The sequence below is a fragment of the Gopherus flavomarginatus genome, chromosome 8, assembly GCF_025201925.1.
Source record: "Gopherus flavomarginatus isolate rGopFla2 chromosome 8, rGopFla2.mat.asm, whole genome shotgun sequence".
NCBI lineage: Eukaryota > Metazoa > Chordata > Testudines > Testudinidae > Gopherus > Gopherus flavomarginatus.
Window position 1 is genome coordinate 75341781 of NC_066624.1, and position 16761 is coordinate 75358541.

Below are 16761 nucleotides of genomic sequence, written 5' to 3' on the forward strand. Positions count from 1 at the left end.
TGAAGTCACATCAAGGTCGCCATATAATTCCCATTTAAAGGGACACTGTCAAGGAAATTCAAAGTACAGATTTACATTTTAGGGGGATTATACAAAATCTAAAACTACTAAATATTTTAATTGTATGTTTTATTTTTTGAATGTAAACATTCTGGCAGTGTGTGCATATACAGAATTACAACATTGGACTAGTGAATTAGCTCTTTAACTGAAACAAATGAATCAGTTTCCATTGTCCAAGTTGAGTGAAACACAAAATATAAACTAAGATCATTAAAAACATCCAAATTATTAAACCAAGAATTATTTTTATATTATCTAATGAGTTATTACTTGTAATGCCAGTATGGAAATCCACTCCTTAAATATTCTATTTAGTCTAACAGTGCTCCTTTAAAGAGTAGCTTCCATCACAAAACTTCAGCTGTCCTGCCTTGAAGAGAGGGGAGTACAAATGAAAAGTTATCACCACTGGAGCCTTAGGTGTTACACAAAGATAGATTTATAATGTGGGCTCTGCCTTTATTTGCCAGTCTGTTTAGTAGTCAAATTATTAAAATGACTAGTTCTGGACAAATCCTGACTTTGCTGAGAACATTATAATGATATAGAGTTGAATATAGAACAATTAGAGAGAATTCTACTTGAGAAAGAGAGACAGTGAAATTCCTCAAACAGATTTTTAAGACTGCTGTGAACATTTTTTGTCTTGGCTTGAATAAGTGTGTTCCACTTTAATGAGATTATTCTGATGCTTCTATCAGGTTTTGTGTGCAATTTTCTGCTGGTTTTGAGACAGTCGTTCTGTTTTTCAACAAAATTTCTTTTCTGTTGGGTTACCAGCAATGTCTTTATAGCTGATCAAATGCAGCTGAGTTAACTGACAGGCAAATTATTATAAATAATTGTTGTCCCTGATTTATGTATTTCAATTATGTCCATATTTGTTTTGTAGACTGGTTGCCTTTTAAAGTTTGAGTTGTTAATATCCTTTGCAATCCAGTTTTAAAACTTTTCCCCCTTAGGCTGGCTGCCTATTTAGAAAAGCATTTAAATCTGAGACATACTGTTTCTCTACTATCCTATCATTCTGCTTGGGAAAGAAAGGAAGTTGGCATACATTCAGGAAGAAGACAAATAAGAGAGGTATTAAGACAAGCTATAGGATGATGTCTAGTATCGTTTACATTTCTCATAAAACTCAGCTCAACCAAGTCTACTCCCTGTTGTTATGAAAGGAAAATAGAGCACATCTTAATTTTGTGCTTCAGCTACCATTTCTCTCAAGAGAAAAGGGTTATTGTAATTCCAGCTTAGTGGAAATATTTAAAACTTATTAATCTTGTGCATAAAACTGATACCTCATGCAGTTGGGACTGCTTATTTATTTCTAAATTCATTCCAGTCTTTATAAGTCAACTGAGCACTAAACATTTGAAGAGTGATCCTGGAAAATTATTTTGCATAAGCAATAGTAAACAGTGACATTACTTTCTGTCAGGGAATGAAAATGATCCATACAATTCCCAGTGGCTTAATGAGCAGAAACAGTGACTGTAGCCATGAATAGCTCACTGGCTGAATTTTGGCAGTAGTAAAAGCCATATTGATCAGCTGTGCTTTCACTATTAACTATCTTTCAAATCAGTTGGAATTACTTATTTTGGAAATGTAGAAAGGCACAAAGGGGAAGATTTGGCATGAAACCCCCTTCTCTCTCCTCTGCCTCCCCGCCACACATACACACTCAAATACCTTAACAGCAAAATTAGCAGTCACTGTACTTTTGGACTTTAGTTATTTATTTATTTGTGCACAGAATGGCGCCAAGAAGTTTTATATTCTGTGAAGCATCCCATCATGCCACAAAAGTAATATGAACAGCCTATGCAAATTCAGCACAGATATGTGTGCCAAGTGTTTGGTCTTTAAATAGGACCCCATTATTTCAACCAATTTCACTGTCAAAACCATTACATAGGTTTGTTTTTTTAAATGGTTTCAGATTATCTGTAACTTGGGTTTCACCTTCATAAACCACTAAGTGAGTCAAGCAAACTCTTTGCAGCCCTGTACAGAAAAACTGATATTGCAAATAAAAGAAATGATATAAAGGCATAAATGACACCACCTTTCCCTTTTTTCTTCTTAATTTTGTTTCAATTCTGCGGAATGATCTGATGATAGCCACGTTAAATTGAAATAAGTGAATCTACTAACACGTCTTATGATTCTACCACTGCCTTTTGTCAATGTAAATTAGGGAAGCTTTCAAAACAAAATATAAATTAGAACAATTTTCAGTAGCTGTAACACCAGTGGAATACTTAGTCCTCTTCCCACCAATATAAGTGTTTTAAGCGTTCACTTAGGGCCTGATCCAAACACCACTGCAGCCCATGGTTATCTTTATATCCACTTAAGAGGGCTTTGGATCAGCTTTTTTATAAGTTTGTATCAAATTCTGCTCAATTTACTCTGCACAAATAGCTTTGGTGTAGTAATCTATGGACTTGAATATGCAACTTGTTGAGCCCTCTGTCCCCAGTTCATCAGTGTACTTAAGCATGTGCTTAACTTTAATCATGAATAGTCCCATTCAAACCAATGGGACTACTCACAGGTTTAAAGTTGCGTATTGTTAGGGTTGATGGATTGGGGCTAGACTGCTCAGTACTTTGCATCACTGAGCCTTGTGTGAGTATGATGAGGATGGTTTAACTTTGAGCAAAATACCAGGTACAATAAATGGTTATTTAGTAAACGTGACTATAATGAAATGAAAATATGTTACGCTTCACTTTTTCAACGGTAGTTTCGCACAGAGCTTCCACTATGCATTTTATATTTGCAGATTATGTTTGTGCATTAAAACATGGGTATGGGAATTATATAGCTATCTAGCAACCCAATCCCTTATGCACAGGAGTTTAGAATCACAACAGTTCTTATGAGCGAGGATTACTCGTGGCTAGGATAGGCACCGTGGCATGGAAGTTATTTTTAACAGACTGCAGCACATGCAGTGCCAGTCAATATGCTGTAAAAAGTAAAAACATGCTGGGAAAAACCCTCTCAGTATTTACTGTGTGATTGCAGAGAAAAGATCAGTGATGTTTTGGTAATCTCTCATTTTGGTAAAGGCTATAATTAGAATGAATAATAGAAACAAATTGATCCTGGTATTGGTAAGGTAAAGACTGTGAATAGAGTGAAAATTGGTGGTAAATTGTGAATAAAAATCAGTAAGGAGAAATCAAATTGTGATAGCAGGTTTCCATCCTTTTCACATACTGTACTACAAACCCAAAAGGCTGTTACACATAACTCCATAGTCCTTCTAACCAAAACATATATAAATGAAAAGTAAGACTACAATGTTATATGCTATATAGCTGCTGTGAAAACCACATGGAAGCAGATTAGTCATCTTTATGAACATTAGAAAACTAGTTCCTCTTGCTGTATCTGCATATGGTAGTCATCCTTGTTCAGTGAGCTTATTAGAATAACAAAATGGCTTTGTTTGATAGTGTACTGTGGTGCAAATGATACTCTACAGGAACCTCAGCAACTGTTCTGCAACCCAAATCCAGTGCTTCCCATGGAAAAAGTGTCACATAACACTGTGCACAGCAATGCAGAATGGTCACCCTTCAGGTTTTTACTTGCTGATTTCACAGGTAGTGAAAATGACTGCCATACTTAATGAAAATACAAGACGACTGAGAATGTGTTCATATGGTCCTTCTCTGATTTCCTAGTTTTGGAAAAATAGTATTTTCCTGTGTAGCTCTGTTAAATTCTCAATATGGCTGAATGGCAGGCACCTTCTCATATAATGAAGACTGGCATCTTCTTGGATAATAGAACTTTACTGCAGAACAGAGGTTTTTTAAATTCAGTCTGAGAACAAAATTTGGAAATACTAAAAATCCTAATGTGAATTTCTCCCTTAGAAACTGGACGTGCAGCTCAGCAGAGTATGTTCCTTTGAGAGTATTAATTAATTTGATTTTATTAGCCTATTTTCATTAGGAAGACAATTATCATTCTGTTTATTTGAGGCAATTAATTAAACACTTCATTCAGTTTTCCAAGTCACTGTCAAACTGTGAGGCTTTCAACTTTGCTAACATATACCCCAAAGTAGAAAGAAGTCTTTCCTTATGAAGTCCTCTGCACCATTCTGTGTGCCTTAAGCATCCCATCATTTTAGCACTTTTTAAATTTCAACTCACCATTAATATGGGAAACATCTATCCACCAGTACTGAGTATTTATACAGCCCCCATCACCATAGCATCTAAGTGACTCACAATCTTTAATACTTCCCACTCATTGCCTTTCCAGGTGCAGAGGGATGGCTACAATGACCATGGTCTTAGTATGAGCTCTGTGCAGGTAATCCTCTATGTCCACACAAAACTATTATTGAATTGTAAGGAGCTGTAACCAGAAGTGAGGGATGGGCCAGTGATGAGGGTATTGGACTTGAGAGGACTAGCTTCTATTCCCTGCTGTGCAACATACATCGTGTGTGATCTTGGGTACGTTATTTAAAATTTCTGTGTTTCAGTTCCTTGTCTGTGAAATGGGGGTACTAGCAATTATCTAACTTCTAGAGGTGTTGTGAGGATCAATGCATTGAAGATCATGAGATGTTCAGACACTATAGTGATGGGACCCATAATAAGGATCTAAGAGGTAGATAGAGAACTGTATTGGGCATAGCCCATTACCCCACACATCCTTGTAAGCCAACAAGTGGGAGCATTTTGTGTGTGGACATGAGACGTTTTATAATTTTGAGTGGGAGCAAATGGTACTTAGCACAGGCATCATCAAGGCCTCAGTGTGCCATCCCTAGAACCCCAGAGTCATTCTGCTGATGCTTTTGAGCTCAGGAAGAATGCTTCTGGGAACTCTGGGCAGCATAGTAACCTTCTGAAGCTCCTACAGCACAGCTGTGGATTCTACAACCATAGCACTCAAAAACTAAGCCTGTATTGTTGCTTTGTTTCTCTGAGAAAGATACCGTGTGGAACTTCAGCTTTTTCTCTTCCTTATGTTTTTATTCCAAGCCTCCGAGTTCAGTAGAAATTAAGTATTCTTTTCTTTCTTTGAACTTCACAGGGTTTTATTTAAACTCTTATCCCTGCCTCTCCTTTACAACATATTTATTACATTTTTAAACAAACATAACAAAATAACATAGAAAAAGACATTAGAAGGAACCGTAAACACAGAATAATTCAGTGATCAATAAACGAGTGAGTAATTCTTAGGTGACTTTCAAATGACCTTCCAGAATAAAAAAGGCTTACACTGTGTAGGACATACAAACCTTAAATGACAGTTAATGTGCCAGATGAATTTGAGTAGATTCCTAATGTTGATTTAGCTGTCTTCATTGTGGAGAGCTCTGCAGATCATAGAATTAAAGAATATAAAGAGAACAAAAGGGGCATGCACAACAAAGAAATATGCATAAAAGAAATACACAGGATAATGTACTTGACAGAAACAGTCATCTATTTCTTTGTTAACATAAAGATAGGAAATAAGGACTGAATAGATAATAAACTAGCTGAATATTTCACCAAAACCCACTCTCAAGTTCATCACTGCTAATATTAAAGCATTACTCCCTCAGGAACTGAGCATGCAGTTTCTATAGCATTTCAGCCTCACATGGAATGAAAAATTGTGAATAAAACCTATGACTCTCTCACAGCTGAGTAAAGAACTAAGTACCTGTCAACTGAAACAGACCAGATTAGAAGGCTTTTGCCATTCCTTCTGGTTCCAGTGCTTTATGGCTGGATAGAGAAAGTAGTTACTAGTCTATTTTATGTGATTCTCCTAAGCTTACTGATGAATTGGTATAAACCCAGTTTTGTGTGAGGTTGACTGCAATATTACACTTAGGTATTTTGTTAAAATGGTAATAGAAGCTTATAGTCATGAGGGGGGCCCTTTCCTTTTCATGTGATTCAATATGTAGCATTTCCAAAGTGCCTTCTCAATTCATGGGGCCTGGGAAGTGTGGGACTCAAAGGAGAGTAGGTAGAACAATGGAAAAATGTGATTGCAAAATCTAATTCTTGACTCCATTCAACAATGTTCATTTTTAAATCAACATTTGGATGTCTAGCTCTGCTTTGGATTAAAACCCACATTAACACAAGTATGAAAATATTTACTTTCTATTCATTATTTTAGAGTTAAAAAAATAATTTATAATAATTTATTATTTTAGAGTTTAAAAAAAAGTCACTCATACAATCAAGAAACAGAGACCAAAGAAACCTCATGAGCCTATTAAAGCCAATATGAGTTTTTCTAGTTTTTATCCCAAGTAACTTAAGTGATCGTTAGCAGAGAATGAACAGTAAATACTCCTATTGCTCAATTGACTGATAATCTAAGAGAGAGAATTTTAGTCAAATTATGTGGTCAAATAATTACGAATAACAGAAGGTATTCAGGAAAATCATGGTCAGTTTATGCATAAATCATGATCAGGAAAAAAGGGGTTGCATTTATTGACTAACTTGAAGAAGCAGCTGTCCACGGAACAGAGAAGGAAGCAGAGTAGGAATACGTTGACTGCCCTGGAAAAAAGGAATTGGTTCACTCTTTTTTTTTTTTGTCTTAGACAAATTATACCAGGCGACCAATACTATGTCTCCATCTTCACATCCCAGTGTAAAGCAGCATATTTCTTTTCATTTTGGATGACATTTTATGTTACGCCTATGACAGTTTAATTTCAGTTAACCACTGCTAACAGTGAGAACTCACAAAGAAAGCAGGCAGTCATGCAGTCATTGACTGTGTATGTAAATGATGTAATCCATTGTGTTGGGTCATTGTGGAGGACTCTTATTATAAAATTGTTCTGCCCCATCACTATAAAAACCTTTTTGCATGACTGACATTTATAAAATATACTGTATGTAGTTATGCAAAACTACCTAAAGCTGTCATAGCTGAAGCACTTTATTTAAGGGTGAGATCTTAAGTCACAGATGCTTTTGTTGTTGATTCAGAGTTCCAAATGTATATGTCCATTAGTTAAGGCTTCATTCTGGGGCCTCACTTTTTTCATGCATTACCCTTTTATCTTAAATAAATCATACGAAACTACTTACATAGGGTTTGTATTCTGCTTTTGGAGAATTGATACCCTTCTCCTTTTCCTCTTTTGCTCAATAAACCATTACTCCCTAGACCCACACCTTAGCACATTCCCACTGTTTTCAAAGGACTGGAAGGGACTCTGTTGATGCTACATCTTAATCAGCCAGCAGGATAAATGTTGAGCAATACAAGATACCCCTGTATATTATATGTTGAATGCTGCCTCCACAGCTCTCTCACACTTTGCTGGTTGAGAGACTGAGAAATGAGGACCAAAGCTTTGTGCATGGCAGAATTGAGAGCTACCAACGCACAACAGGGATAGTCTATTTTAACCCCTCATTGTTCACCTTCCAATAACACCTTCCCCAATTCTTTCCCTGCAGTTATGGGAGATTAACAAACACAATCTTATTCTGAAATCCCTCTCCATCTGAGATCCTCCATGATTTCTGAGGTGCCTGTTGCTAATAAATGAATGACAAGTGTTTTAGTGTTTCATTCGTGATTGCCTTCTACCATCACAAAATATACCTGCTACCTCCACAAAGTACCTGAGCACAAATAGCCCACTGAACTTGGATTCAAAGAATACATTCATACTCAGCACCTTCACGTAGCAATGCTGTGTGTGCTGCTTTAGTTTTGCTGGACTGAGTTTTATATCCTGACCAATAACTGCTGAGTTTGTTTTTTCCCCTATCAGTAAATATTCTGATAAAAAGTTAAAATAGGTGCATATGCTGTTTTTCTGGTATAGTGTTGTTTTATTATATTTGCTCCATAGGTGATTGGTACAACAATAGTGTTATATCAGAACAGAATAACATGCTTTGCACGTACGTAGCACAGTCATATGTTAGTATCTGCATCAGCATTCATTGTGGCAGTGTAATCTAGGAATAGTTCTTAGTATTATTCTGATTCTCTCATTTTAAAAAAGCAAATCATGTAACCATTCCAATAAGGATTCTGTTAAGATTTCCCTTCAAAAGACTTTCTGGAAAGTTTCTGAGGAGCAAAGTTGTTTTCTAAAACAGGTATACAAACCAGACCCCACCCTTCCATAAAATTTGCTTTTATAATTTATTTCTTGTTAGTTAGAGCAATGAGATCTAATTAAGCTTTCAATGCCAGGCAATTTCATTCCTGCTAAGAAGTACCTAATTTTATCTTTGTCAATATGTTTTCCTTTAAAAGAGGCTAGTATAAAAATCAATTACCGTGTGCATTATGTCTTTGCCATTAAGATAGACAGACTTGTTTTTCATCATAAAAATATTTAACTGGATTTTAATTAACTGATCAGCATTTCCATTTCCTTCTTATATTTTAGTAAAGTTAAGCAAATTGTACAGAAAGCTCTCATTTTATCTTAACCTGTTGAATATGGAAAAAGTATCCTCCTTTGATTGTAAAGCACATTCTTGAATATTAAATAATTTCCTTTGCAAACATTTAAAGCAACTTAAAGGAACAGTTAATATCCTGATTGTTTTTGCTTCTTTCCATCAGCCTCCATGAAATTATTTATACTCATATAATAGATGAAAGCCCTATGGGGTAACTGCATTGAGTACAGGGTGTCATAATAGGAGTGAATGTGGTCTGTTGTTCTTGTTCCCACCCCTTCCAAAATCATTCTCCATGCAATTGAAGTTTCCATAGTCTTCCACTTTCTCGCTGTCTTCAAGCTGTTGTGTAGAGCTTGGCTGGAACCAGATTTTCCATTTTGCTGGGAATTCTGTTTTGAAATATTTTCTGTTCCAAAATAGAATGAAAACAAAACAAAAAATGATAAAAAAAAAATCTTATAGACCAAAAAAGCTTGAGGAAAAATCATTTCAGGTCAATAGAAATGTTTCTTTCTAATGAAATCAGAACATTTTTTCCAGTTTTGAATTTTTAAAAAAATGTAATATAAAATAAGTAATTTGAAATGGAGAATTGAAATGTTCTTTTTTTCCTGAACAAAATTTAAGTGGAATTGATATGTTTATGTGAAGTTTCACTTTCGATGAATCAGTATTTTGCAATGAAAAAACCTTCAATGGGAAAGTTTTCAACCAGGTCTACTTTTGGGCTTTCCTTGTCCTGCTTCTTACTGAATGAAGCAGTCTGCAGACAATGCTCAAGGATTCTAGAGCATATTGTCCTTAATAAGCAACTTGTCAAACAGACTCAGACTTCCCTCTATTAAATGGGAAGTCTAATTTGTAAGGATTAGTAACTCTACGGAGCCCGAATCAGCTCCCTTTGGCGTTAACAGTAAAGGTCTCATTGACTTTAGTGGACAGAAAATTAAGCATTACAGTCCTGATCCTGATCCTGAAATAACATCTAGCCACATGCATCAATGTTTGCCGGATCAAGGTCTCAATTAGTATTAGTAATACTAAACTATGCTGGTGTCATAAACAGATAGCTAAGGGTTAATGTCTCTTTCACCTGGAAATAAGTATCTGAAGCACCTGACCAGAGGACCAATCAGGAAACAGGATTTTTTCAACTCTGAGTGGAGGGAAGTTTGTGTGTGAGTCCTTTGTTCTTGGTCTTCTGTCTGACTCTCTCTCGGCTATGAGGGGATTTCTATTTCCTGCTTTCTAATCTTCTGTTTCCAAGTTGTGAGTACAGAGATCATAAAAACAATAGGGGTTATTGTTTTTTCTTTTGTATTTACATGTCTATAGTTGCTGGAGTGCTTTGAATTGTATTCTTTTTGAATAAGGCTGTTTATTCATATTTCTTTTAAGCAATTGACCCTGTATTTGTCACCTTAAAACAGAGAGACCATTTTTATGTATTTTTCTTTCTTTTTATATAAAGTTTTCTTTTTAAGACCTGTTGGAGTTTTTCTTTAGGGGGGAACTCCAGGGAATTGAGTCTGTACTCACCAGGGAATTGGTGAGAGGAAGAAGTCAGGGGGAAATCTGTGTGTGTTAGATTTACTAGCCTGACTTTACATTCCCTCTGGGTGAAGAGGGAACTGCTTGTGTTTCCAGGACTGGAAATAGAGAGGGTGGACTCCCTCTGTTTAGATTCACGGAGCTTGCTTCTGTGTCTCTCTCCAGGAACACCTGGAGGGGGGAAGGGAAAAGGTTTATTTCCCTTTGTTATGAGACTCAAGGGATTTGGGTCTTGGGGTCCCCAGGGAAGGTTTTTGGGGGGACCAGTGTGCCCCAAAACACTCTAATTTTTTGGGTGGTGGCAGCTTTACTAAGCTGGTAACTAAGCTTGGAGTTTTTCATGCTAACCCCCATATTTTGGACGCTAAGGTCCAAATCTGAAACTAGGTTTATGATATGAGTGGCAGCGTTGTGGGAAAGATAGATAGAATCCAGAAGCCAGTAGGAATATTATATTTTGCTTTTCTCTGCTAGGGGCTTTTTAGCACAGAGGGTTTGGTTTTAAAAGTAACCAGAGATAAAAAAATTTTTTCTCTGCTCTCTCTGGCAGTTGTGGCTTGCATATTAAGCAAGAAACCATTAAGAGACTATTAAGGGTCTTTTGTCACACAATAGCACTCCCATTAGGAGGCAGATACCAGCACTATACACATGCAAATAAAGTGGTTTTTCTGGTTTACTTTACATTGAAAAAATTAGCTAGAGGAAGAAAGGGAAAAAGTCACTGTTGCTAGGCAGACCCCAGGAGGCAACAGAGAACCTGCAGTTCAGACAACAAACACCAGAGGGCACCCCAACACAAGAAAACAGGATGTCATAGACTCATAGACTCTAGGACTGGAAGGGACCTCGAGAGGTAATCGAGTCCAGTCCCCTGCCCTCATGGCAGGACCAAATACTGTCTAGACCATCCCTAATAGACATTTATCTAACCTACTCTTAAATATCTCCAGAGATGGAGATTCCACAACTTCCCTAGGCAATCTATTCCAGTGTTTAACTACCCTGACAGTTAGGAACTTTTTCCTAATGTCCAACCTAAATCTCCCTTGCTGCAGTTTAAGCCCATTGCTTCTTGTTCTATCGTTGGAGGCTAAGGTGAACAAGTTTTCTCCCTCCTCCTGATGATACCCTTTTAGTTACCTGAAAACTGCTATCATGTCCCCTCTCAGTCTTCTCTTTTCCAAACTAAACAAACCCAATTCCTTCAGCCTTCCTTCATAGGTCATGTTCTCAAGACCTTTAATCATTCTTGTTGCTCTTCTTTGGACCCTCTCCAATTTCTCCACATCTTTCTTGAAATGCGGTGCCCAGAACTGGACACAATACTCCAGTTGAGGCCTAACCAGTGCAGAGTAAAGCGGAAGAATGACTTCTTGTGTCTTGTTTACAACACACCTGTTAATGCATCCCAGAATCACGTTTGCTTTTTTTGCAACAGTATCACACTGTTGACTCATATTAAGCTTGTGGTCTACTATGACCCCTAGATCTCTTTCTACCATACTCCTTCCTAGACAGTCTCTTCCCATTCTGTATGTGTGAAACTGATTGTTCCTTCCTAAGTGGAGCACTTTGCATTTATCTTTATTGAACTTCATCCTGTTTACCTCAGACCATTTCTCCAATTTGTCCAGATCATTTTGAATTTTGACCCTGTCCTCCAAAGCAGTTGCAATCCCTCCCAGTTTGGTATCATCCGCAAACTTAATAAGCGTACTTTCTATGCCAACATCTAAATCGTTGATGAAGATATTGAACAGAACCGGTCTCAAAACAGACCCCTGCGGAACCCCACTTGTTATACCTTTCCAGCAGGATTGGGAGCCATTAACAACTACTCTCTGAGTACGGTTATCCAGCCAGTTATGCACCCACCTTATAGTAGCCCCATCTAAATTGTACTTTCCTAGTTTATCTATAAGAATATCATGCGAGACTGTATCAAATGCCTTACTAAAGTCTAGGTATATCACATCCACCGCTTCTCCCTTATCCACAAGGCTCGTTATCCTATCAAAGAACGCTATCAGATTAGTTTGACACGATTTGTTCTTTACAAATCCATGCTGGCTATTCCCTATCACCTTACCACCTTCCAAGTGTTTGCAGATGATTTCTTTGATTACCTGCTCCATTATCTTCCCTGGCACAGAAGTTAAACTAACTGGTCTGTAGTTTCCTGGGTTGTTTTTATTTCCCTTTTTATAGATAGGCACTATATTTGCCCCCTTCCAGTCCTCTGGAATCTCCCCCGTCTCCCATGATTTCCCAAAGATAATAGCTAGAGGCTCAGATATCTCTTCTATTAACTCCTTGAGTATTCTAGGATGCATTTCATCAGGCCCTGGTGACTTGCAGGCATCTAACTTTTCTAAGTGATTTTTTACTTGCTCTTTCCTTATTTTCTCTTCTAAACCTACCCTCTTCCCGTAAGCATTCACTATACTAGACATTCCTTCAGACTTCTCAGTGAAGACCGAAACAAAGAAGTCATTAAGCATCTCTGCCATTTCCAAGTCTCCCGTTACTGTTTCCCCCTCCTCATTGAGCAGTGGGCCTACCCTGTCCTTAGTCTTCCTCTTGCTTCTAATGTATTGATAAAAAGTCTTCTTGTTTCCCTTTATTCTCATAGCTAGTTTGAGTTCATTTTGTGCCTTTGCCTTTCTAATCTTGCCTCTGCATTCCTGTGTTATTTGCCTATATTCATCCTTCGTGATCTGACCTAGTTTCCATTTTTTATATGACGCCTTTTTATTTTGTAGGTTACGCAAGATCTCAAGGGTAAGCCAAGGTGGTCTTTTGCCACATTTTCTATCTTTCCTAGCCATCGGAATAACTTGCTTTTGGGCCCCTAATAGCGTCCCTTTAAAAAAACTGCCAACTTTCCTCAGTTGTTTTTTCCCCTCAGTCTTAATTCCCATGGGACCTTGCCTATCAGCTCTCTGAGCTTATCAAAATCCGCCTTCCTGAAATCCATTGTCTCTATTCTGCTGTACTCCCTTCTACCCTTCCTTAGAATTGCAAATTCTATGATTTCATGATCACTTTCACCCAAGCTTCCTTCTACTTTCAAATTCTCAACGAGTTCCTCCCTATTTGTTAAAATCAAGTCTAGAACAGCTTCCCGCCTAGTAGCTTCTTGAACTTTCTGAAATAAAAAGTTGTCTGCAATGCAGTCCAGGAACTTATTGGATAGTCTGTGCCCCGCGGTGTTATTTTCCCAACATATATCTGGATAGTTGAAGTCCCCCATCACCACCAAATCTTGGGCTTTGGATGATTTTGTTAGTTGTTTGAAAAAAGCCTCATCCACCTCTTCCGCCTGATTAGGTGGCCTATAGTAGACTCCCAGCACGACATCACCTGTGTTTTTTACCCCTTTTAGCCTAACCCAGAGACTCTCCACACTTCCGTCTCCTATGTCCATCTCCACCTCAGTCCAAGTGTGTACATTTTTAATATATAAGGCAACACCTCCTCCCTTTTTCCCCTGTCTATCCTTCCTGAGCAAACTATACCCATCCACACCAACATTCCAGTCGTGTGTATTATCCCACCAAGTTTCAGTAATGCCAATAATGTCATAGTTGTATTTATTTATTAGCACTTCCAGTTCTTCCTGCTTATTACCCATACTTCTTGCATTTGTATATAGGCATCTAAGATACTGGTTTGATCTTGCCTCCCAGCTTTGCCCTGACCCTCCTTCCTCTCTGCCATTATAGCCCGTGCTCCCTCCTGTTTCCAACCCATCTCCCAGGTCTTGTTCCCCACTTACCTGTGGGCTTTGCTCACCTGTCCCCGTCGAACCTAGTTTAAAGCCCTCCTTACTAGGTTAGCCAGTCTGTGCGCAAATAAGGCCTTTCCCCTCTTCGAAAGGTGAACGCCATCTGTTCCTAGCAGTCCTTCCTCGAATAGCATCCCGTGGTCGAGGAAGCCAAAGCCCTCCTGGCGACACCATCTTCGCAGCCAGGCATTCACCTCCACAATGCATCTGTCTCTGCCCGGACCTCTACCTTCAACAGGAAGAATCGAAGAGAATACCACCTGTGCTCCAAACTCCTTAACCCGTACTCCCAGAGCCCTGTAGTCACTCTTGATCTGCTCAGTGTCACACCTCGCAGTATCATTTGTGCCCACATGGATGAGTAGCATGGAGTAGTAGTCAGAAGGCCGGATAATCCTCGACAATGCCTCTGTAACATCTCAGATACGGGCCCCTGGCAGGCAGCATACCTCCCGGGATGAACGGTCAGGGCAACAGATGGGTGTCTCCGTCCCCCTCAGCAGAGAGTCTCCAACCACGACTACCCGACGTTTCTTATCAGTGGTGGCAGCAGACCTCCCAGCCTTAGGGGTAAGAGGCTTCACCCCCTTAACTGTTGGGGGTGATTTCTTCTCTCCTGTCACGAAAACCAGACGCAGTACAGCTCGAAGCAATGGAAAAACAGATAGAACTGCTTAGAACACAGATGGCCAGAGATGAGGCAACTCACAAACAAGAGATGGAAAGGCTACAAAAACAAGAAGAAGACAAAAATGCAGCCCACCACAGAAAACTACAAGAAGAAGAGGTGGCCCACAAAATGAAACAAGCAGAAGAAGAGGTAGCCTACCACCGAGAAATGGAAAAACAACAAAAAGGAAGCGAAGAGAAGGAAAAACAGCGAAAACATGAACTGGACTTAGCGCAAGCTGGGCTGCATGCACCAGCCAATCCTAACAACCCTTCGCCAATTATGGTTCCACATCACAGAAAATTTCCCACCTACAAGGCAGTTGATGACACCGAGGCCTTCTTGGAAAATTTTGAAAGAGCCTGTCTTGGGTACAGCATCCCTGAAGACCAGTACATGGTAGAATTGAGGCCACAGCTCAGTGGACCTTTAGCAGAGGTGGCAGCTGAAATGCCTAAGCAGCAAATGAACGACTATAAACTTTTTCAAACCAAGGCCAGATACAGAATGGGGATAACCCCGGATCATGCCCGTCGGCGTTTCAGAACCCAAAAGTGGAAACCAGATGTGTCATTTCCCAAACACGCCTACTATGTTGGGAAAAATTATGAGGCCTGGATATCAGGACACAATGTTAAAACCTTGGAAGAACTGCACCTCCTCATACAAATGGAGCAGTTCTTGGATGGTGTTCCTGAGGACATCACACGGTACATACAAGATGGAAAACCCAAAAATCTCGCTGAGGCGGGGGAGATTGGAGCCAGATGGATGGAAGTGGCAGAAAGCAAGAAAGCTACGGTCAAGGGGAACGAATACCCCAGGGGGCACACCGACCATAAACCCTACAACCGAATACAGCCAAAGACCCCACATACAACCCAAGTAAAGCCACAGACGCCCTATTCTTCCACCTCACCGGTCTCCAGTAACTCACCTCGGCCCAGTGACCCATCAGATGGAAGATGCTTTAAGTGTAATGAACTGGGACATATCAAGGCCAACTGTCCAAAGAACGCCATCCGAGTGCAATTCATTACACCACCATCACACCAAAGATCCCCAGGCCCAGATGCCTCTCAAATACCCTTGCAGCGAAGGGAAAATTTGAGAGTGGGCGGAAAGAAGGTTACTGCGCGGAGAGACACGGGGGTACAAGTGTCAGCTATCCACCAATCCTTCGTAGACCCCAAATTCATCAACCCAAAGGCCAAAGTGACAATTTACCCCTTCATGTCACAAGCTGTAGACTTACCTACAGCTGAACTGCCTGTCCAGTACAAAGGCTGGTCAGGAATGTAGACTTTTGCAGTCTATGACAATTATCCTATCCCCATGCTACTGGGGGAAGACTTGGCCAACCAGGTGAAGCGGGCCAAGCGAGTGGGAATGGTTACACGTAGCCAAACCAGGCAAGCTTCCAGACCCATTCCTGTTCCTGAGCCATCCACAGACGCCCCGTCTGTGTTACCAGAGACCCAGACAGAGGTAGTGGACCCGGATTCCATGCCAACCATTGAAGCAGCCACAGCACCTCCAGTCCCAGGCCCGGAACTGGAACAGCAACCAGCACCAGCAAGTGCAACCACATCTTCAAACTCAACGCCAGAGGGCGCCAGCGAGCCAGAACTGGCAGAAGCAACAGACAGCCATACCCAAAAGGCTCAGCCAGAGCCTGAAATACCCTCAGGTGCACCAGCGGAGAGCGGTTCACCAGCAACGGAACAGCAACCAGCACCAGCAAGTGCAACCCCATCTTCAAACTCAACGCCAGAGGGCGCCAGCGAGCCAGAACTGGCAGAAGCAACAGACAGCCATACCCAAAAGGCTCAGCCAGAGCCTGAAATACCCTCAGGTGCACCAGCGGAGAGCGGTTCACCAGCAACAGAAACAACCCCATCACCTACATCGCTTCCAGAGGGACCAAGCCCAAGTCCACAGTCTGAGGAAGAACTGGTGACCCCAGCCTCAAGGGAACAGTTCCAGACTGAGCAGGAAGCAGACGACAGCCTTCAGAAAGCATGGGCGGCGGCACGGAGCACCCCACCGCCTCTCAGCTCTTCTAATCTATCCTGGTTTGTTATAGACCAAGGACGTTTATACAAGGAAATTCTTTCTGGTGGACACAGGGAAGAATGGCAGCCGCAAAAACAGTTGGTGGTTCCAACTAAGTACTGGGGGAAGCTCTTAAGCTTAGCCCATGATCATCCCAGTGGCCATGCTGGGGTGAACAGAACCAAAGACCGGTT

General features: G+C 40.1%; 1 protein-coding gene across 1 annotated transcript; it reads left to right on the top strand.

Annotated features, from left to right (window-relative positions):
* Nucleotides 1-14710: 14710 nt before the first annotated feature.
* Nucleotides 14711-16509, top strand: LOC127056354 (uncharacterized). The gene is made up of 2 exons (XM_050964110.1): nt 14711-16202; nt 16368-16509. Exon 1 carries the CDS (start codon nt 14795-14797, stop codon nt 15812-15814), a length of 1020 nt encoding a protein of 339 aa, XP_050820067.1. The 5' UTR covers nt 14711-14794; the 3' UTR covers nt 15815-16202; nt 16368-16509.
* The last annotated feature ends 252 nt before the right edge of the window (nt 16510-16761 follow it).

What these genes read in the sequence shown, in the direction of transcription:
- LOC127056354 (XM_050964110.1), top strand. Translation starts at nt 14,795, where the DNA reads ATGGTTCCACATCACAGAAAATTTCCCACCTACAAGGCAGTTGATGAC.